The sequence below is a fragment of the Oryzias latipes genome, chromosome 21 (assembly GCF_053564925.1).
Source record: "Oryzias latipes strain Hd-rR chromosome 21, Olatipes_Hd-rR_3.1".
Lineage (NCBI taxonomy): Eukaryota > Metazoa > Chordata > Actinopteri > Beloniformes > Adrianichthyidae > Oryzias > Oryzias latipes.
In genome coordinates, this window is record NC_136257.1 from 25,582,100 (window position 1) to 25,607,699 (window position 25,600).

At 39.1% G+C, this 25,600-nt stretch overlaps 1 protein-coding gene across 5 annotated transcripts in view; it reads right to left on the reverse strand.

The window, feature by feature from the left end:
* LOC101165518 (FERM, ARHGEF and pleckstrin domain-containing protein 1) overlaps positions 1–25,600 on the reverse strand; it is a 56,117-nt gene that overhangs the window by 1,102 nt on the left and 29,415 nt on the right. For 3 of the 5 annotated variants that reach the window (XM_023950626.2, XM_078939748.1, XM_023950627.2), the window contains 24 exons: positions 24,587–24,691; positions 24,454–24,496; positions 23,515–23,593; positions 23,058–23,155; positions 22,554–22,668; positions 21,551–21,698; positions 21,365–21,460; positions 21,114–21,277; positions 20,935–21,003; positions 20,784–20,859; positions 19,433–19,646; positions 15,374–15,561; positions 13,635–13,724; positions 10,283–10,416; positions 9,284–9,365; positions 8,072–8,309; positions 7,866–7,996; positions 7,706–7,774; positions 7,404–7,493; positions 7,160–7,242; positions 4,886–4,998; positions 4,516–4,679; positions 2,054–2,161; positions 4–155 (listed from right to left, as the gene is read on the reverse strand). In XM_023950626.2, the coding sequence (XP_023806394.1) occupies positions 4–155; positions 2,054–2,161; positions 4,516–4,679; positions 4,886–4,998; positions 7,160–7,242; positions 7,404–7,493; positions 7,706–7,774; positions 7,866–7,996; positions 8,072–8,309; positions 9,284–9,365; positions 10,283–10,416; positions 13,635–13,724; positions 15,374–15,561; positions 19,433–19,646; positions 20,784–20,859; positions 20,935–21,003; positions 21,114–21,277; positions 21,365–21,460; positions 21,551–21,698; positions 22,554–22,668; positions 23,058–23,155; positions 23,515–23,593; positions 24,454–24,496; positions 24,587–24,691 (2,849 nt within the window). Of the gene's footprint in view, positions 1–3; positions 156–2,053; positions 2,162–2,916; positions 3,054–4,515; positions 4,680–4,885; positions 4,999–7,159; positions 7,243–7,403; positions 7,494–7,705; positions 7,775–7,865; positions 7,997–8,071; positions 8,310–9,283; positions 9,366–10,282; positions 10,417–13,634; positions 13,725–15,373; positions 15,562–19,432; positions 19,647–20,783; positions 20,860–20,934; positions 21,004–21,113; positions 21,278–21,364; positions 21,461–21,550; positions 21,699–22,553; positions 22,669–23,057; positions 23,156–23,514; positions 23,594–24,453; positions 24,497–24,586; positions 24,692–25,600 lie in introns of all 5 variants that reach the window. The other 2 variants (XM_078939746.1, XM_078939747.1) reach the window with 1 other exon arrangement.

Below are 25,600 nucleotides of genomic sequence, written 5' to 3' on the forward strand. Positions count from 1 at the left end.
TACCTTCCAAATGTATATTCACTCTCTGATCTGAAGTAGTAGACGTGGGACTTGAAATGCAGCTTGAAGACGTAGTCTTTATGGATGTTTTCATTGTCAGAGGGGATGGTGACAGAGTAACCCAGCAGAGGAAGACTAGCAAGCGGGTAATCATCCTGAGGGAGATTTGGAACAGAACTTAGTAAAAGTTGACAATATCCATGATAAATAAGATCCAAAAGATTAGGATTAAGGTGGCATTTAAAAAAAATTATCAAAATAAAAAGGAATGTGCAAAAATTGATATCACCTCTGAGATCCAGTTTTGACATTTTTATTATATTATAAATAAAAAAGATAATGTATTATTTGACTATCAATTTTAAGCAAATAAAATCAAAGACGAACAACAAATATCTTTTTTGTTGCACAATTAACTTCCCCTAAAAGCATGGAATAAGAATTTTCTGAGGCAGATTTTATCCATAAAATTAATGATTTTTTTCTCCTAAATTTTCCATTTCTGCTTATGCTGATAATTAAAACAAATGATTTTAGCACATTCTCCTTTAGATTTAATTGTAAAGGGAGACGATCCACTCAGGAGAACATCTGGGATCTTTAAAATATAAGGCACCCGTTCTTCTGTGGTGTGCGGGTTGTGTTGATGTTTTAAGAGTGTTGTGTGTTACCCCATGTCAAGTTACTGTCACGTCACAGTTTATTCAAGGTTTGAGACACAAAACAGAATAACAGCTTACTGAAAAACAACCTGGAAGCTTTTAAATCGTATTGATGTGAATTTGGCCCACTTTGATCATCAACGTTCCCAGTGGTCTTATAATTATGATTTTGTCATTTTTTGCCAAAAGTGTTTTGTTTTTTAGGACATTATTTCTGCAGAGTGGCAGTAGTTCATTAGAAATTGAGTTGTGGATGGGATTGTTGATGCAGAGTAATCCCGCCCCATTTCCTATCCTCCAGGTGTTTACGCTCTCTCCCGCTAGCTTACAGCCCCTCACACCCCCAATCCCAACATTACCAGTGCAACAAAAATGGTGAGCAATATTAGAGCTATCCAGCTGTAAAGTTTTGAGACAGATTTATTTGTTTGCAAGTGGATGCATCAGAATGGAGTGGAGCAGGGAGTTTGTGGCTTGCTATAGCAGGACCTACGTCACATCAACAAGCTTTTTCCAACACCACTTTTTCATCTGCTCCTGATTGACAATGATTTGAATAAAGAAATACTCAGAAATGCCATTTTAGGCAAATTTTCTTCATATTTGTCCTCCCATCATGAGACAAATGCCACAGGAACATGTTAAAAACACCAAAAACACAATCTTTACGTAAATGTTCATTTTTACTTCTTCAGCCATCATGTTTAGTTATGTTACAGCTGAATTTTACCTGAGGAGCTTCTATGACTTCCAGGTTGAAGCCAATTCAAAAAGGTAAAGAACCAAACAGTTCACAAAGAGGCCACATGGGTGCTTCATTTTAGGGTAAAAGTTGTTTTATTAAAGAAATATTTTAAAGTCTGATTAAAAAAAATAATTTCAATTTGAGGCTAAACGTCATAATAGTAACAACTTTACTTTTCTATGTTTTTAATTTTTGTACACAAAAGAGGGTGTGGTCTTTTGACTGACAAGTACATGTTCAGTTAGTTTTTTTTCACCTGTTTACTGGTTACTGGGTAATGTAATCTCCAACCAAGATTGCATCAAGCACAAAGCATATTCCCACAAAACAGGAAATCCCAAAAGAAGAGTCAGAGTCCAAAATTTAGAAAAGCTAACCATCAAGCACGGATCACTCTGGAGAGTTCTCAAAAGAAAGCCCCTCCAGGAGGTGCTAACGTTTGCACGCTTTTATGAAGAATTGTGCAAATGAAAAATGGCTGACCTAGACTTACTGTGGTGGAAAGCAAGAAAAAATAAATACGCCTGAGAAAATGTCCACACCTCTTACATAACATAGATATTTGATATTCCACACCCAGATGCGATGCATGAAGGGATAAAAATGAAAGGAGCGTGGGTTGGACAGCTCTGTGTTTGTTCGTTACCTGGTGTGACTTGTAGAAAAACAGGCTGAAGTTGGTGAAGACCACCCAAAGCTTCTGCCAGCCGTTGCTGTTCTTGAACTTCCTCAGTAAGTTTCCTGAGAGCTGATTCTAGGACAAAAAAATAAAAGCACAAACTTTAATCTAAAAATTAAAAAAAGTGTTTCTAAGATCTACATCTTTCTAATGATTAGCATTTAAAAAAAACATATTTACATCTAAATGTGTTTAATGCAAATATTATCAGTTTATTAAGACTTATGTCTCTTTTCTATCCCTTTACATGATCAAAAAAGCAGTTCCTGTTCTGTCTAGTATTTTTCAAAATAAAAGACAGAAACTATGGTATTTAAAAAGTTAAAACAAAAACCTCAAATTTTTTCTTAATAATTTGAACTTTTAAATAAACAATAATTTAAGTTGATGAAAAAAAAATTCTTATATTTTTGTGCAACCTAATAATTCTTTCATATCAAAAATAAAGATGTTGCCTTTTACAGGACCAAAAGAATATTGCTAGATATGTCAACATTTATTGTACAGGTTCATGAAAGATTGAACACTTAACTTAAATGTATAATCAATTACATCAAATCTTAAGCAGTTTTGTATGTAATTATTTAATGGAACCCCTAAAAGGACATGGAAGTAAAACCAAATTATTACTGGTTTCTCATGCGCCCAACCTACTTTCTGATGCTTACCAGATACTTCCTCCCACTCACGGGAAAAATCGTACACATTTTTTTTTTTACTTCCATGTCCCCTACGGGCTCCGTAAAATTCTAAAACCAAATATTTTTACTATTTGCTGCCTTTTATCTGCTTGATGTCTGTCAGGCTCTAGTGAAGGGCCTCTCCTTTACCTCTAGACTCCTGCAGGATTCACTAAAGGAGAGGCTCTGAGCACGGTACCAGCAGATAACTGCCAGAGGCACTGGTCCCTGGCCAGTTGCGGGCCCCACCATGGGGGCCTTTTTGGCACTGACCGGACTAGGCTCCTCTACCACGGAGGAACGCACAGACGTATGGGAGAAAAAGAGAAAGAGAAAAAAAAAAAGAGACAGGGAGGGAGGGACAGAAGCAGACAAACTGAGTAGGTGAGACACAGGCATGCAGTGGCAGGGTCAACACAGAGGCCGCGGAGTGTCCGGGCAAAGCTGCGGAGAGGACGTGGTTACAACGAGACAGGAAGAGCACAGCTAGAGCAGCCGGGTTAGAGGAGGATACGTCACAGAACAAGATCGGTTAGCACAACCATTTACTGCCCTTTCTCTCTGGCTTTTGAGGCGTTTGAGAACAGCCAAGAAGGGAGAAAAAAAGACAGAAACACACCAGAAAAGCAGCACTTTAAGGTCATGGTCATGGTAACTGCTATAAGCTTTACTCAAGTAGTGTTAAATAATTAAACATTTTCAACCAGAAATGTGTGTATTTAATAGAAAAACAAAAATGTATTGGGTCGTGTACACATAACAAAATATTTATTTATTTTATTATTTATTATGTTATATATTTTAGGATTTTGCCGTTTTTAGCCCAAATCTAAAAACCTGTGTTGTTTTCTGGGACATTGTTTCTGCAGAGCGACAGTCGTTTATTAGAGATTTGCCTCTAAATTGTGGGTGTGGCCATTGTTGCCCCCCCCCCCCCCCCCCTTACCCTCACAGTCGCTAAAAGCTCTCCATTTACATGCTGTCCCGCTAGCTTACAGCCCCTCACACCCCCAACCTAACATCACAGGTGCAACAAAACCGGAGAGCAATATTGAAAATATCCAGCTGTCCTTTTTTGAGCCAGAAGTACAGTTTTTAACCCAGATGCCACCTCAGACGAGGAAACCAAAGATGTACAAGAATCTATTTGTCTGCAAGTGGATGCATCACAATGGAATTTCTCTAGAATCTTTTGCAACATAAATGAAACAGGATTCTTTTAAGATAAAACATTTAAAAAGCCAAATGTAAAAAATATTGAGAAGGCACTTCTGAGAATTTCGAAAAACTGTGACTTCCTCCTTGTAAAACTACAACTTTTTGAAGCCTACATTTATGACTTAGTTCTTGTAAACAGCTTGTTTTTTTCATAATTGTATAACCTTTTTCTCATCTTTGTACACGTTTTTTCTCATAATTTTACAATTTTATTGTCATTTAATTTTGACTTTTTTTCATCATAACGTTACAAATTTATTCTCATTTATTATTATTTTTTTCTTTTTTTACAGTGACTGTAATACTCAGTCTCATAAATGTGACAGTTTAAGTGTTTTGAATGACATGTTTGGAGCTGAAATTCTGCATGAGAATAAAGGGCTGCACAGGTTCGCTGGAGAACAGGAGGACGCCGTTCCAATCACGAGATCAAGGTGGGTTCAGTGAGCACAGACTGAGGGAACGAGAAACAGGACAGCGCGGCAGGAGGATGGGTTGGGGAGGAGTGTAAGTCTGACATTTGGCTGATACCTCCACAGCTATGCTAAAGTCCACCATGGACACACTGGTGTTCCTGTGCCAGCACACGTGCACCATGGTGTTACCACGGTGAGGAGCGGGCCTCTCCAGCGTGGTGTGCGAAGCTGTCATGTCGTCCTCAGACTCGGCCTCCACCGAGGAGTCCTCCGGGTATTCTGGGAAAGTCAGGAGGTTGTTACTGCTAGACAACGAGCACGGTGGTGGGGGGAGGCGCTAAAACAAAGGCAGCATCAGATCATTCACAAGTGAAAATGAAAGTTCGGCTGAGGGACTTTTTTTTTTTTTTTAGCAACACTGGCTGGAACTTTTGAAAGTTGCCATCAAGTTTCACCTTCAGAATCAGCTTTGTGTTGAGACTTACTGTTATCTGCCAAGCTGGGGGTCAGGAGGTCAGATAAAGGCCCATTGCTAGTTTTTGCCATCTGAACTGCCATCTTAATATCATCCATCCACTTTTCCATCTCTGTCAAAGAACTAGAAAAAAAAAAGGAGCAAAAATCAAAAAGTTTGACTAAAAATTAAAACACAGGTGTAGCTTTAGTTCATCTGCCAAATCTGGCTTTTGGACCATCTGCTTAGGGTTGGAACGGAAGAAGATAAAAGGCAGAAATTAACGGGTTCTGTCAAAAACAGTTACATGAAATCACTACCTTTGTTTATTAAAGTAGACTGGGATGCTTTCACATCATCCTGCACTCTAGCATAAGTAGCATTTTTTAACAACAGAACACCAAAGCTATTATCTATTTAGAATATTAAATATATTGAGGTAAATACACAGAGTATGAACCTGAAATTTTTCATAAAAAAGATTCAAACTTGTAGTCACTAAGCATCTGTTTTAATGGACTTTAAGTTTTCTGGTTACCTAATTTAGTAGCAAAAACAAAACACTGAAATTATTGGTACATTTATTTATTGAAATATAAAAAAGGTAACGTTTGCAAAAAAAAACACAACTTGAGTAAAATTGTTTATTTATTATATATTGATAGCCTATGTGTTATATTTATTATATATATTTATCTGAAGTAGAGGTGGGACGTTTCTGCTGTTTTTTAATGAGGAGTCTTGACATAACTGCATAATAACTCCATAGCATGTGACATACATTAACCAAACAGATTTTTTTTGACATCACAGACTTGAATCTTGTGAAACCATTCGCTCCTCTCCCTGTTTCTGTTTCATTCGTCCAGTTTCCCACCATGCAGTTTAACAAACAACGTGAAGTTTTGAGAAGCTGAAAAACAATGGGTGGGGTTGGCAGTTGTTGCTGCTTCTGCATTAGATTCCTGTCGTGTTTTGAGAATTTCTTTAAGAACTCACAAAAATCTTAAAAAGGTAGATAGAAGCATTAATAGATAATATTATGCAGCACAAATGATTTAAAGCAGATACCCTACACTAATTTTAACTATTTTTGGTAGCACCAAAAATTGTCAGCAAGGCATTAACAAGTTATGTTTCTAATTTATAGTATCAACATCATATTACCCAAAATAGGGCTGAATGTAAACAACTGATAATTTGATTTCAACTCAAACTTTATTATGAATAATTAAATAAGTAATATTTGAGGGTTCAGGGAAATATTGGTTTTCTGTTCAATAATTCATACTTTTAATGGAAATGTTCTCCTTTTCAGTTCAAACCACTATCTATGCAAATAGTGTCAAATGTGAATAAAAACATATTTTAATAATATAGAAATTTGATTAATTGAAACGGATCAAATCAGTTCAGTACTATGGCAGAGATACAGAATTAATACTGATTAACACTTAAAGATCTGCTCACTTTACAGTGTATTAGGAAAGCCTATAAGACACATCAAACCCTCAACATGATCTGTTTAAACTGCATCCATCAGAGCAGACAAACAGACTAAATAACTGGTTCTATCCAGCAACTGCTCATTCTCAACAATAGAAATCTGTCTTTGGGATTTAAGGAAAAAAAAAAAAAGAAGTTAGTGAATGTTGCTCTGTAACCACTGATTTGGATCATCTTATTTACTTTAAAAAACGAATTATTCAAATTGAATGTGTCAGTAACTGAAAGCACGATTGTTGCACTTTGACACATTTTTCACATTTTTTGGTCAAACTGCACCTCTCATTAAACATACTTTAGCATTAAAAAAAAATTATTGAACTCTTATGATTATCAATAAAGGCCAAAAATGTAATGTTTTGTCCAGCTCATAATGATATCTGATCAACGCCATTCATGCTGCATTTTGTTTTGACGGTTAACCCATCGTAGTGAAAAACAAAAAGCAGCGTTTAGACACTTCTTTATAGTAAAAAAAAATTATATAGGTTTGATCGGATTAGTTGTAAAAATAATTGGTCTCATCATAAGACAAACAAAATGAAAGAAAAACCTCTGCACCATGGGGGGCAGTTGTGGTGCAGAGTAACCTGGAAGGAACCTGGAAGATCGCAGGTTCCCGCCCAGGTGTCAAAGTGCTAGTGATTATAGGTCGGGGTCAATGTTTGGCAGTGTGTGAATGGTGTGACTATAAAAGCACTTTGGGCCTTCCAAGAATGTAGTAGTGTCATGTAAGTATACTTAAAGTATATAAAAGCACAGAGAAGCAGCAAAAGTGTGACCCGTCTGCAGTTCGTACCTCGCTGCCACAACCACTGACTGGCCCTGTCCAGCCAGTGTGAATGCATAAGGCACTCCCCACTCGTCCTCACTTTCTCTGATCTGCAAAAGCACAAACACAGAGAAATAAAGGAAACAATCTAAACTAGACAGACAAAGAGGGACTGAGGAGACTGTGGGCAGAGGCTGAAAAAGCTGCGGTGGAGCCGTCTGCATGTTGATGGCTGTCTGATGACAGCCAGTCAGCGCTCTGCCAGACTCACTGTCAGGCCTCGGAGCGGCAGCTGCCCGTGCACTCGGAACTGATTGGTCGGCGTCATCCCTCGAGTCGTGTACAAAATCACATCATTAAACTGTTGACAGGGAGCAGACATGACAGCTGTGTAAATTCTAAAAGGTTAGAATTTGCTTTTTCAAAATGCAGTTGTTATATTTCCACACAGAAAAGTCAAATCAACCTGTCAGAACTAAATACTCTTCTGCCACCAGCAGACAAGAGTGAGTACTGTTCTCCTGAGATCAGAGATAATTAGTTAAACTAGTGGGGAGAAAAGAGGGGCCTTACCAGGAAAAACATTCGCTGCTGAAGGCCTTTTCCAGACAGTTTGCTGAGGCAGCCTAACCTGATAAACTCCTAAAAAAAAGATGGTTTTCGCTTAAAATGTAATGAAACAAATACAAACTCTTCTTTTCAATTTTTTCTTTTTCCTGTGTTTTAAACTGACCCGTCCAGGAACAACAAGATTGTCAACGCCGATCAAATCCTTCTTCAGCTCCAGCAGCTTCTGCAGGTTCTCCATCTCTACAAGGTTTCCCTGAAGCTGGTCCACCACCTCCGATACTTCGGCCAGAGCAGCTGTAGATCAACCAGAGACACGGTTTGAAGTTGCTGCATTAAATCTTAATGCGCTTCTCTGAAATGTGGCAATACCTCTACAGTCTCTGAAGTCCACATGGGTGGCTGGGTAGTGTTTACACAGGCTCTCCAGGATCTGCTTGTAATGAATGAGGCGGTGCAGAGGTCGCAGGATGAAGACGTTGAGGGGGACGTAGCAGACCTTTTGCAGCTCAAAGTCTCTGCACAGGCTGTCCATCCTGCGGGACGCCTTGCACGCCTTCTCCAGCTTCAGCAGAACCTCAGACTGCTTGCTCAGGTTCACTGTCAGAGGCTACAAACCAGAAAAGTTAAAAAAATTTGAAGGACAAGTTATATTCATCTAAGAGTTTACTGTCACCACGGAGCTTTAAACTGTAGAACAAACTAAATGTCTCTCATGATGAACACGTTAAATGGAACTCCCTGTTTTAGTAGTGCCTTCTTTTTTTTTTTTCTAAAGCCTTAAGTGCTTTCTACAAAAACGAAGGCTTTTTTTTCCATTTAGCTGCATCTTTACATCCGGAATAAGCTGCAATAAAAACCGAAACTAAATACTTTTACAAAAGAGTCTTCTGGCTCTGTGCGATCTTACATTTTTAGAGTTTTTTGAAAATCTGTATGTAACATTTGATGGTTTAAACTCTATAATGAATGAACACTTTTCTACTGGTATTCACTTCAAATTGTTGTTCACATTTATATTTGATATTTAGAACTCGGAAAATACATATAAGAGCAAACTTTATGAAGTAAATATAACACCGCCCAGTGTTTTGATTTTTCATTACTGATCGCATTTAGAAAATGTCCAATCCTGTGGGATTTTGTTTAAAACAATGTTTATTTAAAATAAACAAATATTTTTGAGTGCAGGACAAAAAAGTTTAAATAATCATAAAAGAAAAGTATGTTTTATGTAATCTTTCCCTATGTGTATTGACAGAATTGTTTCACTTGTTTAAATCAAAATTTCTTTTAATCTAAAGAACCCTCATATTATGTTTGACACTAGAAAACGGGTCAATTTTGACCCAAACACAATCTAAGGGTGAAAATGCTTATATGTTTTAATTTTCTAATATTCCTTTCAAGTTCACAATGTGTACTTTTGAGCTTATTGTTTTCATATTTTCAATTCTTTTCTCAAATTTACAATCTCGCTTTTTGTTCATTTTAAACTGAGCCTTATTTGACACTGTACTTATCCTCCACATGAGGCACACCAGGTCAATATAAGTAAATGCTTCACATTGAGACATGTCTCACCTTTAGGGCCTGCAGATTCTTCAGCATAACATCTCCAATACGTTGGTAGTCTCCTTTAATGTGGGCATTGGAGCGTCCTTCCCTAAAACAGAGATCAATCGATGAGTCGAGCTTTTAAATTTTGTTGTTTCTCGTTTTAATCATTCTAAAAATACGCCTGTGGGTTATTTAGAGTAAGCATGTTAAAGACTTTGGTGGAGATCATTTAAACTGAAACAACTTCCTGTTTCTTTCAAAATAAATACATATAAACATTATAGATTTCTAACAGTAAATTAGTCCACTCGGCAACACAAACACTGTTATGGCCTTCTTTATTTACATGAGTTTGAGCCTGCAAATGATTTTAGCGGTAAGGACCAACATCCACCAGCAGGTGTCTCCCTTGAGCATAAAACACAGGGCTTTGAATTGAGCTGCTTTTACTGCACTCATTCAGATTATTATTGATAAAACTTCTTAGCTGGTAGTTTCAAGAAAATTGGGTTTTAATAAAACACTTAACATAGACAGAATGCTTTCCAATCACACTCCCAACACTAAATCCACTTAAACAGCAGCATTTGAGTATGCAAAACAAGACAAAGACTCATGGGAGCTGCAGCTTTCACTCATCAATGAAACAGAACAGGACCACTGTCAGATTTCATTTGGAGTTTGACGTCTGTGACAGGACCGTTGACTAGAAGCTGCAGCAAACTGTGCGGACTGGGATGAGTTCACAACGTCTGCATTTCCCGCCATGTGTGAGTCTGTGTGACACACATACCCGCAGTCTGTGCATGCTTGATAAAGCACATCATAAAAAAGATCAGACAGAAGAAACCCAAAGGCAAGAAAAGCCAGTTGGTGTGTTTCCATGGTGATGCCAGCTCCTCAGGTCATCGGAAGAGACTGGGCCAGCCTCTCAGGAGGAATTACAGCAAAAAGGCACCCTAAACCGGGCTTGCTCTCAACCCAGCAGTGAGCGTTTAGATGGGAGAGTGAAATGAGCCTCACCACAGAGCCAGCCTCTGCTCCACCTCCCTGAGGAAGCCCGTGTGGAACTTGTGCAGCGGCTCAAAGGTGGAGAGGAGCGTCTCCTTCAGGGAGTCTGGAGTCGCCTCGTCTTGTCCTACTGCACTCTGGAAAGACTGGAAAGTGCAAGTGATTGAGCAACTCCAACAGGCAAACAAGCCTTTAAAGATAAGATTGTTATTATGCATATTAGACAGCCTCCAGTCTTTTTCTTTTTCAGAGCTGAAACCAGATGCGTTATCTGCCTGTTTCAGTGGTGAGTAGAAAATAAGGGGAGTTCTTAGCAGAGACTAAATGCCCTCAAGTCACAAGTGAGTTTGCAGCCTTTAGGAACAATCTGAACTCCAGCAAATCAGAATACGTCCACTGAAAACACTGCAAACAAGCTAAAATACAAGCAAAACTTTTCTTCACTAAAAAAATTTCCGCTATAGTATGGGCATAGTATAGATGGTCCTGATCAATTATTTATTTTTCACAAAAGAATATTGCACAGAATAAAATGGAATATCTTTAACTGTAAAATTACTTTTAGACAAATTAGTTCATTCTTTCAAACATTTTTAAAGTCTCACTCCAATCATCGTTTGATCCATTTCAAATTATCCTCAGTGGTCTTTTAATTAGGATTACATTGTTTTAAGGCAAAATCAGAGCAACAAGCTCCCCCACCCCCCATTTAGTCACCCCTAACTAGGAGCTATCTGGTAACAGACAACCTTACAGCCTCTCACACCCCCAAAATTACATTTCCAGTACAATAAAAATAGTGAGCAATATTGGAGCAATCCAGGGTTCCAGTTGTTAGCCAACTAGGATGAGGAAAACAAAGACGTACATGGATCTAGTCGTCTACAAGTGGATCCATTGAAATGAAGAGGAGCAGGGCGCCCGTTACCTGCCCGGCAAATCTTCTATACCGGCACAACAAATACAATCTTATTATTAAAATTTTATTGTTTCATCTGCTCATGATTCACAATGATTTGAATAATAATAATACTCAAAATTCTAATTTTAAGCTTTATTTTCTCAATATTTGTCCTCCATAATCAGAAAATGCTGCAAAAACATGTTTAAAAAAAACACCAAACACAATTTTCAGTGGGGTGGATTTTTAACCAGTATTTTTTGCAGAACTGGAACAAACTTAATGGAAGTACATTTGGTCAATTTATTCATTATTTTGAGCTCCAAACTAGAAAACAACAAGAAAATGATTTGATACAGCAAACAAAACAACATGTAAACTAAAACATCACTGTTGTTGAACCCCTTTAGTCTCACCGCACTAGTAGCCCAGATCTAAACCTGATTCAAACCCTATGCAAAACTATCAAATGAATTAACTCAGTAGGAGTGGGATAATATAAGCTCGCTTCTTCCCACTCCTTTTTAAGACATAAATCAAGCTCTACTTAACCTTAGTTAATGATCACTATATCTGATTAAGAAAATGTGACTTAAGTGTGTATGTTTTTTTTTTATGCATCTATGCACATCGTCATTTCTGTAATGAGTTTGATAAATCTGTGCGATTTTTTTTTCTTGAATTGACTACAATTAATGCTTGAAACAAAAATAAATCAAATCACATCAAATCTTTTTTCCTTGAGGTAGATTGTCCGCCCCAGGACTGGAAGGTTATGAGTTCAAATCTTGGCCGAGTCATACCAAAGACTCATTAAGGGGTTGGATTGGGGGCTTAAACCATCTAATGGTGTCATCAAATGCTGAAAATAAATGTTGCTCACCAAGGTGCGTGACAACTACCGGTAATTTAACTTTTTGTTTTATTGTTGATTATTTTTGGTAGCAGAAGTAAACGGTGGCCAACAAATAAAAATATAAAAAAAATTAAAAATTTAAATAATAATAAATAACAAGCATACAAAAAACCAGCAACCAAATTTGACCCTCCTGGGTTCTCCAGGGCTAAACAGCCACAATGCCTTCCTTCTCTATGCCAGGGCTGGCTAACCCTGGTCCTCAAGAGCCTCAATCCTGCCTGTTTTCCAGTCCTCCATGACCAGCTTGTGGCTGACTCAAGTGATTCCACATCCTGATTGACAGAACACACTTGATTTAGGTTGTCAGCATCAGGCAGTCCAGGGAGGGCTGGAAACCAGGCAGGGTTGAGGTTTTCGAAGACCAGGGTTGGCCAGCCCTGCCCTTTGCTATTGAATCTTAGCTTTTATAGAGTTCTGGAGTCTTTTTAAACCACAGTAGTGATGGTATTAAAAACTTAAACTTGAAGAAATCCCTAATTAAATCAACTATTAAATTTATTCCATATTTGCTACTTGTTGTTTTATATCTCGACTATTGTGCAGCAGCACAACTGAAGTAAAAGTAACAATTAGGCCTGTTCAAAACATATTACTAAGGTAAAGTATTAATAGTGGGGGAAAACAATGCATTTCCTGTATAATCCTGCAAAGGAGGCGGTGTTTTCAAATGGAGAGGTCAGTTGTTTTGTAGCCTCTGGCACAGTTTAGTTTCAGCTTCTTCTGATCTCAATCGCTGGGAAAATTTTTTTTTTTTTTACAAAAAGCCTTTGAAGATTTGGGGAATATAAAGCTTTAATATGATGTAAACTTAGAGCTTATGAAACAAAGAATTGAAGTTGAGTTGAGCTAAAAAAGAAAAAATAATATGGACAAGATGGGGAAAAAGTGTAAGGAAGAGTAAAAAGAAAAGAGCTCCAGCTGTTGCTCAGATGACTTCACCCTGAACAGCAGCGGCACCGGCCCACCAGCAGAAAGAGGGGAACGCATGCCACACATACTGCAGGAGATCTAAACCAAATATTTATGAACAGGTTGTAAGGTTTCTCTACACCCAGCAGAAGGAGAAGAGCTGCAGCTTTTGTAGCAGCTGTGAAAAGAGAGACACCCTCCTCCTCCTCGTGAAATAAAGGAGTCCACGTTTAATATCCTGCTTTCTTTCTGCTGTGTTTACTTTGAGGTATCCTTAAATGAAATGCATTTCACTCGCTTGATCTCCACCAATGAAATCTCAAAGAGAAGAATGAATCAAGGAGTCTCAAGCGGAGGGACCATGAGGCCAAATCCATTTCTCTCTTTAAACACTAACAGTTCAGTATTCTGAGCATTGAGTGAGATGGGTAAATGCATTTTAGAGCTTTTAGAGGAAGGAAATAAGAGAAAAAAAAACACATCTGCCAAAGAATTCATGTGTCACAGCCCATCTCTGTTCTGGCAGCCGCTTTTGCAATGGAGCAGCTAACTGGAAAAATCAATGATTTTCCCAAAGAGAACAAGTGCAGAGCGAACCAGACAGCAGCGCCGCATGTTAAACATGCGCGTCTTACCACAGTCACCACCTCCAGGTCCTTCAGGTAAGTTCGCTCAGTGGTCAGCAGCTCCTTAGCCATGAAGTAAGCTCGGTCTGTGGGAAACCTCTGGAAAACCAGACAAAAAACAGCAGCTGCTGAGAAAAATCAATGTGACAAATATAATATGTCACAGCTGTTTCTTTTTTTCCCCTCTCTACTATAAAATATTTTTTCGGATTTATTTATATCTATATATCTATCTATATATAGATATATAGATAGATATAGATAGATACACAAACACACACACAGAGGCTTTTTGGCTTTGAAGAAAAATGCCAAAGTGTTTTGGATTATTTGTTTTAGTCAAGTTGTCCTTTATGTTTAGATTTTTTACATGTCACAGAAGTGAGTAAATGATGCACATAAAACAAATATTCTTATTCTCACCCTTCGTTATGGAATAATATTCTTAGAGAACTGCGACGGACATCAAAAAAGTTTCAGTCTTCAGAGTCAGGTTTTTTTAGGGCCTTTACTTCCTTTAGCTTTACCACCATCAATTACTTAATTCTTCTATTATATTTTGGTGTATAATTAAAATTCCTAATTAAATGTTTTTGTTGAAGTGCAACGTCATTCTTTGTCGTTTTCAGAATCACACAAAACATGTCTTCACAAAAAAGTAAAAAAATCTAGAAAAAAATATGTTTTTTCCTTTGTTTTAAGTGGAAAAATTTCCCAAATTCCTAGAATTTGTCTTGGTGAGTTTTCTTGAATTTGTTTCAGGTAACTAAGTTTTGTCATTCCTGTTTAGATTTAGCAAAAAGGTTAAGATACTGTCAGAATAAATTTAAAATACATATTCATTTTCTTTTGCTGCACAATAGGGTTTAGATGTGGTTCATAAGCAAATTAGGTCATAAAATGTAAGTAAAACAAACTAAAAGGAGATAAAAAATGAAGATGTGCAAGAATTATGACAAAAAAGCTCATGCTTGAGTTTCTTGCATTTTTAATTCATGTAAATCTGTCTGCATTTTATTTTGAAAGGCTTTTTTATGTGCTGCTGTCAAAAGTAAAAGTAGTTTAAATTGTTGAATATAAAAATATACTACTATTACTCAATCATTCCAAATATATATTTTTTTCTTTTTTTTAAATAAGTTAATGGCAGCAAAAACCTAAAGTTTATTTTTCTATCCAGTAAAGTTGGACTTTTAGGACCTTGCTGGGTTTTGAAGGTTGCAGACTCATTCTAGATCATTATCATCTTAAAGTAAGTCTATATTTATATATTTAAACAGTACAAAAGGTGTGTCCAAAATTTTGGTGTTTACTGTACATAAACATATATATATATATATATATAGATATCTGTTTACTTTTAAACTTCTTTCTTGGTGTTGTTAAGTCCATTTGTACTGTTAGAAGTAAAAAAAAAAAACTTTTCAGTTTCATTAAATCAAGAAAGTTTGTTCCTAGAAACCATCCACATATACAACTTCTGCTTTCAAAAGTTATGTAAATAAAGATGTTTAAAATAAGATGGTTTCAAGATCAAATGAATCAAAAAGTTGTTATATCTTGATGAAAAGTAACTACTGAGTTCGCTTTGTCTTTTTTCAAGTGTAAAGATATTTAAACTAGAAACAAAAACCTGGTGAGATTTTATCTTTTTGCAGCACACCTGCTGTTGATCTATTTGAGTTTTAAAATTCAGATCAATGCTTTTAGAATAAAAATCTTCCTAAAAATGACCCCAGTTCACAAACCTTTCTGCGAACCTCGTCTTCATCGTCGGTCCGAACACTGCAGGCATCGTTGAGCAGCGGGCTGGTGAGGGGGGACGGCTGACGGCCATTGGGACTATGACTGCCCAAATCCAGAGACCTTTGACCATTCACCATCCCATGGGGGAGTCCAGCAGAAGCATGAAGGGGAGGGCTGTTGGAAACCAGGCCTGCATGGAGTCGCACAGCAGCAACAAAGAGAAAGGACAAAGTCAGTGAGTGAGAAAATGAAAATAAGAAGAACTATATCTAACACAGAAATCTATATGAACTGTAGTTTCTAGTGGAAGTAATTCTAATTTTAGGATTCTAATCTAGAAAAGTCCAAAATTGGAGTCTAATTTCAATTTTTTCAATTAGATTTCATAATCTAGCACAACACAAGGTCAAAGTTTGTTTCAAAAAAACAAAGCTTTTGTGGATTACAGTCTACAACCCACGTTTTAGAGGGGAGGGACTACCAGAGCGGTGTGAAAACTCAGCCATGACTCACAGCCCCAGCAGCCTTTGCACCACATCAGTCAGAGCAAGCTGAGGCACATTCTACAGGACAAACAGGAACGGGCTACTGCTTGATGCATCTTCACTACACAGCGCTCACAAGCTTACTTACTACTTTGTGTCTGAAACTCGTCTCTCCACAGTCTTCTAGGATTTTGGTACAAATAAAACCAGGATTACAAGAACCCATCCCACAACAACATTTAATCGAAACACTACAAATGGGAAAATGAAATCCCCTCCGATCTTCAAACACATCTATGAAACCTAACGACTGGTTTTGCATTTGTCTTTTGGGACGACCATTACAAAACAAGAAATATTCAACAACAGAATGACGGCTGAAGTCCGGAAAAAGCCACTTTAACTGTTTCGGATTAGGAGAATCTAACTTTATTTCCTTTTTAACTCCATTATGATGAACATACAAGTGAACATGGATTATGGGAAAAGCAGCTTAAAAAAAGGCAGAACTGAAACAACAAGAGAGGAAAAACACACAAAAAAGACGAGTTCATGCAGAAAACTTTATATTGTATAAAAATAATTGAATGAATTTGTTTTTTATAAACTGCATCAGATTTAACATCTGATTCTGGTTGTGCGGAAAAAGTCCCAACAAATGGATTCTAATCAATTTCCTTTTCAGAGCAATCTACAAAAATATTGTATTTATATACAATTTATAAATTAAGTTGATTATAATTAAGAGTCTAATCTAACAACACGACCTCAAACATTACAGCAAAAACACAGAACAGGAGCACCCTATGGAAAGTACAGTACATAAAGAGGAAGTGCAAACATTCATCACTGTCCTGGTTCAGCAAAGGGCTCGCTGAAGGACACCAGGGGCTGAGGACAAAACTGATGCAGTCACCTGAAACTCAGAGGAGTTTCTCTGAACTAAATGCAGCAAATGTGGACAAACTTTCCAGCTTTTCAGAGAGGTTTCACGATGCTGCAGTGATCCAGTCACTAAGATGAACTTTAAACTCCGTCCTGCTAACATGAATCCTTTACTTTTCAATGAGAAGAAAACAAAGCGATGAAACGACTGAAATAAACAGAAACTAAAACAGAAAGTAGATAAAAAACAGAGGAAGAATTTTAAAAACGGAATAAATGGATAAAATAAATTAAAATGAAAAACCGTAATAATGCAAAGAAAATACAAAGGAGAGATGTATGATGGACATAGCTAGAGACACACTAAACTGCACATTGAGAAAGATAGATAGAAATAAAGACTTAAAAAGCAAAAATAAAGGCTGAGGGAAAAAAAGATAAACAATAAAAAACACGGAAATTCAGAAATATAGCTGGGAATTAGAATTATAATAGAGGAAAATTGTAGCAGAAATACATATTAAAATAAGTCAGGCAGAAAATAAATAAACATTAATAAAAATAGAAATATGACCTACAGAAATTTCAAAATCTTAAGAGCAAAAAAAAACTGGACAAAGATAAAGAGACAGACACTCCTAGATAACCACAAGTTTGTCTTCTGATGTCAGTAAAATGTCCAGAAGCTGTTATCTGCATTTGACAAGTTATTAGGTAAACCTCACACCCACACAGATCCTGAATCCTGTTTTCCCAGGAATCTGTCATCCACACCCACATTTTTTCCTAGGGTGGAATAATTAACAGTTATCTGGACCACTGCAGCAAAATGAAGCCACAGACTGAAAATCGCGTCCTCGGCCACCAAAGTGCGGGAAGTTTCCATGCAGTCACAGCTGGAAGGGAAACACAGACTGAGAATAGCTCCCACTCAAAGCTCAGAGTGAATGGAGGCGACAGAAAAGTGGGATTAAAATAAACGGTGATTTAAATGAAACACTAAAAACACAAAGAAACGAAAAAAGGTACAAGAAAATGATATTTACATGTATTTTGTAAAGACGCCACAGCTGACAAATGGCTTTAAAAATACCAACTAACAACTACGGACACCTCCGACCACATTGTAATGCCAGTTTTTCCTTACGGCACACTGACCAAATATTTCCCATCACCAGGAAGTTTTTCTTTTAAGAACATTTAAAGAACAATCTGTCAGTATTTTGTTATTTAGGGGAATTGGAATATGAGCCTGAACATCACAGCATTACTCTTCAATCACATGCAGAGAGCGAGAAGTAGTCCAGCTACTGTTTCGGCTCATACTGCAAGTCAGTCCCTTTGTCGTATTTCCTAAAATATTCTATGCTCGTTTACTTTTTATAAGTCTTACATAAATGGGAGGTAAAACAGAAACAGTAGCTTAAGTTCAGCAAAGAAAAAAGGATGCAAAAACAGTCTGTTAGGACTTATAAGGCATCTGAGTTGGAATAGATTATTGAAGACCCCCCCTCTTTACTACATTTTAACCTTTCCCCGGTTTTTACTGGAACACAAATGTTACGTAGAATTACGTCCTGTAAGGCACGTATGTATGTTTGGAACAGTACAAACTTTGAAAACTGAGGTTTATTTTGAAAAAAAAAGACCCTATGCCAAATATTTCCTTGGAATGAAAGATGTCAACCTTTTTTAAAAGAGCTTTGGCAGCAGCCTGAACAGCTCCTGCTGCTGGTCACAGGCTGAATCCTTTATTCTCTCTTCTCGTATCCTAACAGCTGAAAATTTGCCCAACATCTTCATCACTGAAGGTATGGCTACCATCTTCGTCTGCCTCTTCATCCAGCTGCAGACTTCCAAGGGATAACTTGTTTCTGGGGATTGGGGAGTTTCGTTCTACAGGGTTACTGAAGGTCACCGGGCTGCTGCAGCCGCCCCTGTTCTCCACTTCCGACTCACTGGACTCTGAACCACTGGTGTTCGATCCCTCATTCATCTGAACCGCACCCACATGGGTGACTCCACCCTGTCCCAGTCCTTTCTGCCCCACACCGGCTCGGGATCGGCCCGGCGTCGAGAGGCCGTTGGCTCTCATGCGGCGCTCGAGCGCAGCCATGCGCTCAGCGCGGGACACGACGGGACGCGATAAGTTCAGCGAAGGTGCATCCTGCATCCCGGCGTGCCGCTGCGCTTTTAGTAGCTTGTGTGGGCGGGCTGTTTGGCCTAATAGGGGGGATGCCCTTCCATCATTAAAGAAGGGGGGAGTGTAACCATTATTCTCAGAGTGAGACACTGATTTACTCGGCGGATTGGTGAAGACGCTCCTCATACTTATCATGTTTGGTACTGGGGTGGGACTGTTGCTTTGCCACTCTCTGTTGAGGCTGATGGCTTCCCCTGTGGGGCTTAGAGCTTGACTTGGGTCAATTTTCTTGCGTGAGCGCTTAGGAGTCTGGTTTAGCTCATGGCTCATGTTGAGTGCCTCCCTAGAGGAGGACAGAGACTCCCTACAATGCATTTTGCTCAAAACCTGCTCTAATTCAGACCCAAAGCCAGAGCAGCGGAGCAGGGCCTGCTCCTTACTACCATGTTTTGTTCTGCCTGCCTGGCTCCTGCCTGTTTTATATTCATTATCTACACCAATGAAGTCAAAGTTGGAGATGCTGTCTCTCACAGCCTGAGATGCTGGACCTGTGCTTGGATGTTCCTGGTGAGTTCGCCTCGTTGAGCCCCTCGTCTCCTCTTTCCTGGATGTGGAGTCCTTCCCGTCGTCGTGGTCGTTTCTCTGATGGGCGGGGCTTATTCTGGCTGTGCGTGAAGCTGCTGGGTCTTCTGCGCTAACCAGCACAGATTCCTTCCAGTGCCGCCGTGGAGGAGAGCTGAGTCTGTCGTTGAAATCACCGCTCTGACCGCAGGAGGAAGATAGAAACGGTGAGAATCACCAGATGCAGAAAAAGAAAATACAGTCAAAAATACATGCATCTAGACATGGATGCAAGGGTGCACTACTTAAACAAAAACGTGTTCTGACTGAGATGAAAGCCTCTTAAAGTCCCACTCCAGTCATCTTTTGATCTATTATAAAACCCCTCCCAATGGTCTTTTAATTATGGTTATGCCATTTTTAGGCAAAATCCAAATACCTGTCTTGTTTTCTAGCTCATGGTTTCTGCAAAGCAACAGTACTTCATTTGAAATTTGCTTCCAAGTTGTGGGCAGGACTGTTGGCATAGAGTAACCCCGCCCCCCTTTTCCTGCTGAAATCACTAGTGTAGTAGCCACTGTCCACTTCATTTGGAAAAGTGTGAAAGCTCACGCAAACCATAGGAACTCTGACAGGCCTCAAAAAGTAGGTGTTGGTTCGCTTGCAAGTGGACTCAGAGGCGGTTTTCTGCAGTGTGAACTTAATAGACCATCGCATAAATCAGAGAGAGAAAATGGAAGGAGCTTCTTTTTATAGTTTTTTTTTTGGCTGCTCCCTTTTGGGGAGCCAATCATCCACCTCCGTCAAATCCATTCCCCTGCGTCCCCCTCATTACATCCATGATCCAGATGTAATCAGAGGCTTTCTCTTGGCGTCCTTCCAGGTAGCTCCAAACTCTGCCTCTTTTACCAACAAAATCCCTGTTCTTCTTCTAAAAAGTGTCCAAACCATCTCAATCTGTTTCCCAGATTTATCTCCCAAACATCTAACCTTAACTTTGTTCTCTGATGGATGGATTCATTCATGATCCTATCTTCAGCTATGCTACAACCAGCTGCTTTAACAGCATGATATTAACAGAACAGCACTCTTAGAAGTGCATTGTGAAAGCAGATCAAAATAAATGTGACAAGTTGTGACATTCTTTAGTCATTCCATTCTTTAGGCATCCTAAGTGCATTTAATTTAATGCAATTAAAGCAAGATTTTGCCCCCACTGCACATTCCAGTGCATGATCTGATTTCATCAAGGACCATAGCTGCTGTATTTCCAAACACTTCTGGGTATTTTTCCTAAAACGCTTTCAGAAAAGTAAATAAAGAGCAGAACAGACTCACTTCTGTTGGCACTTGATGGTGTTGCGGTGAAGGCAATGGTGACAGGTGACTGTTGTGTTGGACCCGACTGTGCTTCCTGTCAGACAGGAAGTTAAAGGTCAGAGCTGCACAGTGTTCTCTCTCTAAAAAAACATGTCTTCAGAGAGCTCACCTTTCAAACGGAATCTTCTTAAACTCAGACTCTTTCACATAATCAATCACCTGCTTCTGTGTGCGACCGCTGCAGGGTTGAGTACAAAAGAGGCAATAATGAGCTACTCTGAAAGCAGACTGGGAGAGTTAGTGCATGCAGCTCCACTCCAAAACAACGTTATCACACAAGAGGCCAACCTGAATCTAAAGTAGGATCCCCGTGTGAAGAGAACAGGCTTCGGTTTAGGTTTGGGCTCCTCAAAGAGACGGAAAAAGGCGTGATGTTCAACACAGATCTTCCAGAAGACCTTGCAGCAGTCCCTGCTGGCCATCAAAAACTCCAGTGTGTCCTGATAAGAACTCTATGGGCGGAAGTACAATAAAGCACAGCTTACAACAGAGAAGGATTTTCTGCTGCAAGAATCAGGAGCAAAAAATGTTTTACTCACATTTAAATCTGGCTTCAGCTTGATAAGGAAACGTTTTCGCTTGAAACTCAGTTTCCGAATTTTAGACCAGTTGAAGGCATTAATCCGCGTGTGCCGCTAAGGTGGGGACAGATGTTGTTAACCTTGGCATGACTTTACAGACAGCTGACCAGAGCATCACATTAGTCTGTTTGCAGCGTGACTAACCTGGAAGACCAGGACACCCGTGTGGGCCACAGCCAAACTTAACTTCGTGCGGTCCCGATCCTTGGCAGGGTGGAGCCGAATCCCATACATGTCCAGCTTACGAGCCACTTCTAACATCTGATAATCTGATTCTGCTGGTGTTTGACCTCTACAAAAACAAATACATAATCAATTTGAAGAAAAAACAAATACATAATCAATTTGAAGAAAAAACATTTATTATTCCATGTCGATTAATGCCATTTTTACCACTAAAATCTGTTCAAATGTTTCAAAAAGGAGCATAAAAGAGTAGATCAAAAGAGTCCTAATTAGACATTAACAGTTTTGGAATTTCATGCACCCTTCAGCAATCAATTAATCTCAAAAAAATAATTTTTTGTTATCAAGCAGCTCATTTCTAAGGTCAAAGATGGATCCCGGTGTTAAACTGGAAGCAGCAGGAGGAGACGGTGGAGGGGCAGTAGATGTAAACGAACTTTCCTAATTCTCATCAGCGGTTAAGCCTTCCCGCTTCCTGTGTGTGGTGCTTAATGAGAGATTTAACTCAACGTGGCACCCAGCTATACACTGGACTCACAGATAGCAGTCAAATCTAAGCAACCTCTTTTGATGCTACAGCAGTTCCCCGCTGAGAGTCCATGACACGCTGTAATTCAGAGGTTGGACAAGTGCAGCCAAAGCTGTGGCTCCAATAACTCATGGACTAATTAGGAGAAGTATGATGGATGATGGGAGGCTATCTGGAGGGTTTCCAACTCCAAACAACATTTAAAAAAAAGATTTAAGGGAAAGCATTGAGCAAAAACAGCAAGTTCAATATTACCAAGCAAACTGTCAGTCTGCATTTTGAAAAATTGCTAATCCAGGAGCTTGTTATTTGATGTACAAGTAAGATTGGAAAATTAATTTTTTGGGCCTAAATCGTTGTTCACCAGATTAAGAAAAAGGTCGTCTCTATTACAGGGAAAGCATCTGCAGCTCAGGCTGAACCTGCACTCACATGTGTTTGGAGTGAAACTCCATGATCTTGTCGATCAGAGGCATCTGATCGGGGATGTAGTTGTTGTTGAGGAGATGTGAGCGGCATTGGCTCTCCTCGAAGTCTCCAATCTCCGCTTAAGGGTGGTGAGAGAGGACAAAAAGATGAACTCCAAACACGAGGAAACAAAGAAAACCATCAAGACAACTTCAATAACTCCCCCTTGATCATTACTAATCATTAAGAATTTTGAAATTATAGGTATTAAAAAAGCAACGTTTTCTTGGAATAGTACAACAATGTATGGTTGCAGTGGAAGAAGATTATGTACAGGGCTCCGACTGAAAGGTTTCCATAGCAACGCCACGCTAATCAATTCACAACGGCGCACAGTGTGTTGTATGACAATGTTTAATGATAAGTTCTGCTTGGGGAAGGAAAGCAGTCATGCATTTTTAAAAAGGAGAGTTATCAAGTCTGTGGAAGCTCCGGAGCTCCACGAGGAACCGGCTGAGCGAGCCTTACACTGGATGATGTGGGAGATCATCAGCGCTGCGCTGCTCTCGTTGCAGGTCAGACGGCCGCAGCAGAGATCCTGCTTGATCTGCAGGGCGAACAGGTACCTGACCACAAGGTAAACAAACAGAATTCAGATTTCTAGACGTGGCGGCTGTTTATTTGTAATTCATCATAAAATCCACAAACATCAAGCTGAATATAAAACTCCGGTGTGAAAAGTTTTGTTTGTGGCTGGAACAAAGTTTTCATGCTACCTAATAAAATCGATTTTGTATTGGTATGATGTAAACAGGATTTACTTTGTTGTTTTGTTTTCTTACTATAAAATTATAATTTACTTTCCTAAAAAAAGCTCTAGAGTAGAGAGAAGCTTATCTGATAAACATGCTTCATTTCTCTCTCCACAACTGCTTTAAACTGCACACAGATGAATGTAAATGCAATAATCTAGAGAGCATCTCACCTCGTCAGCTCCTCCAGCAGCTGGGCGTGGTCGGGAGGAAAAAACTTCACGCTGAACTTCAGGATTGCATGTTTCGGTCCTGTGTTTACAGAATTAGATAAAGTGATCACAAAAGACGTATTTTGAACTTTGCATTTAGCTTTTTTCAAGTTCAGTGCTTCTTAACCCTTTATATTCAACAGCATCTCCCTTATAGAATTGTATTTCTTTGCCAAATGCCTTTAACCAGCTCATGCAGCTTTATTTATATAGAATCTCCCAAACAGAGGCGGTTTGAAATGATAAAAAAAACTTGCACATCTAGAAAAAAGGGTTTAACAGCTATGTTTTTTAAAATTATTATCATGTTTTATAGGAAAAAAATTAGATAGCTTTTGGTATGTTTGCAAGTTTGCTTGAGAAATTAATTTCTAGCCCTCTTTTTAAGGGCTACAGGCACGAATACAGCTCAGAGACAGAATCAGAATTCACCTTTGACGAAGATCCACTCTGATCATCTTTTGATCCATTTTAAAGTTGTTCCCGGTGGTTTTTAAAAAAATATTATGTCGTTTTTTAGCCCAAAAAAACCTGTATATCATTTTGTAGAACATAGTTTCTGCAGAGCGGCAGGACTTCATTTGTTAGTTGTGAGCAGGACTGTTGGTGTGTAGATACCCCTTCCCCCTTCCCCTCCCAGTTACTCCAAGCTTGGAGCAGGGAACATTTTGGCCTGCCTAACTTATTTTGACGTCACAAATAAGCTCTTTTTCAAATTGAATTTTTATGTCTGCTCCTGATTCACAACATTTTGAGTAAAAAATGCTCAGGAATGTAATTTTGAGCTCAATTTTCTTCTGACCCCTCCCAAGAGCACCAAAAAGACAGTTTTCGTCAAAATGGGCCTTTAAAGTTCCGTTGCACTTAAAAAAAAAAAAAGATACATTTAGAAACACTTACGTCTGAGTTGCTTGTAAATAGGTTTGATGTGGTCTAACCAAACCTGTCAAGAACAAATAAAACATGTGTTAGGTTGCAGGTTCCACAGTTAGGATAGGCTAAAAGAGGATTCATGTTACTCAAAATTACACACTATCATCTTTTGATGGTTCTGATACTCCAAGCCGAAGTAGTCCCCCTCGATGAGGTTCATGTGGGAGCACACCAGGTCAAACAGGACCTTCCCCGAAGCTTTTTGCTGTGAACAGAAGAAAGGGAAAAAAAACCACACCATTAAAGCTCAGTGCAATTGTGAACCGTTCCAAATCAGTCCCGGCATTCCACTGAAATGCCTCTCTGGTATTTTCTATGCTTATCTACAACCAAAAAAAAAAAGTACAGGAAAACCCAATGTGCTTTGACACAAAAGGCAGTCAGGCTCAAAACAGCCCCGCTTTGTAGACCTGTCAAGCCCCATGCAGGAAAATGAGGCCCAAATAAATGATCGCGTTCTCTGAAATTCCACTGCCAGTCTTCCAGCCAGGAGTTCAAAGCCACTAACAGGCTCCCATTTCTGCTGCTGTAGCTGGAGGGGCTGGACCTCGTTTTTGATCTGCGGGCTGTGAGGTTTACAGTGTCAGAAAGGGGTGAAGAGTCAGCCTGACCACCTCTGTCTCACTCGCAGAACACAGAACTATTTTCAGGGATGACTTCACTGCCCACCTATGTGACAAACGACTAGAAAATGCTTTGAAACAGTGAACATTTTCAGAGAGGTCAGATTAATGTCGGAGATTTCCAAGAAAAGACTACCTAAGATAGACAGAACTCCATCAGGCACAGAAAAAAAATAAAAAAAATCCTGCCTGACTGCTTCCTCGTGACTGCTGTGCTCCACTGCACAGCATAATACAATCACAGAACGAGTGTTTGCAGTCGGCGCTCCCGTCAGCTCAGCTGTGTCTGCTTCATGGAAGCAGCTTGTCCTTCACGTTCTGCAAAAGGACAAGTAAGGAAGCTGCTTGTAATGCCTCCTTGGGTTTGCCCGCCCTTAAATTGGTTCAACGTTTCACGGGATGAGACACTGCACGGGTTCCCATCAGCCCTGAAGGAAAACACCAGCTTAGAGAAAAGGATTTCACCCCCCCCCCCCAAACAAATTCCAAAT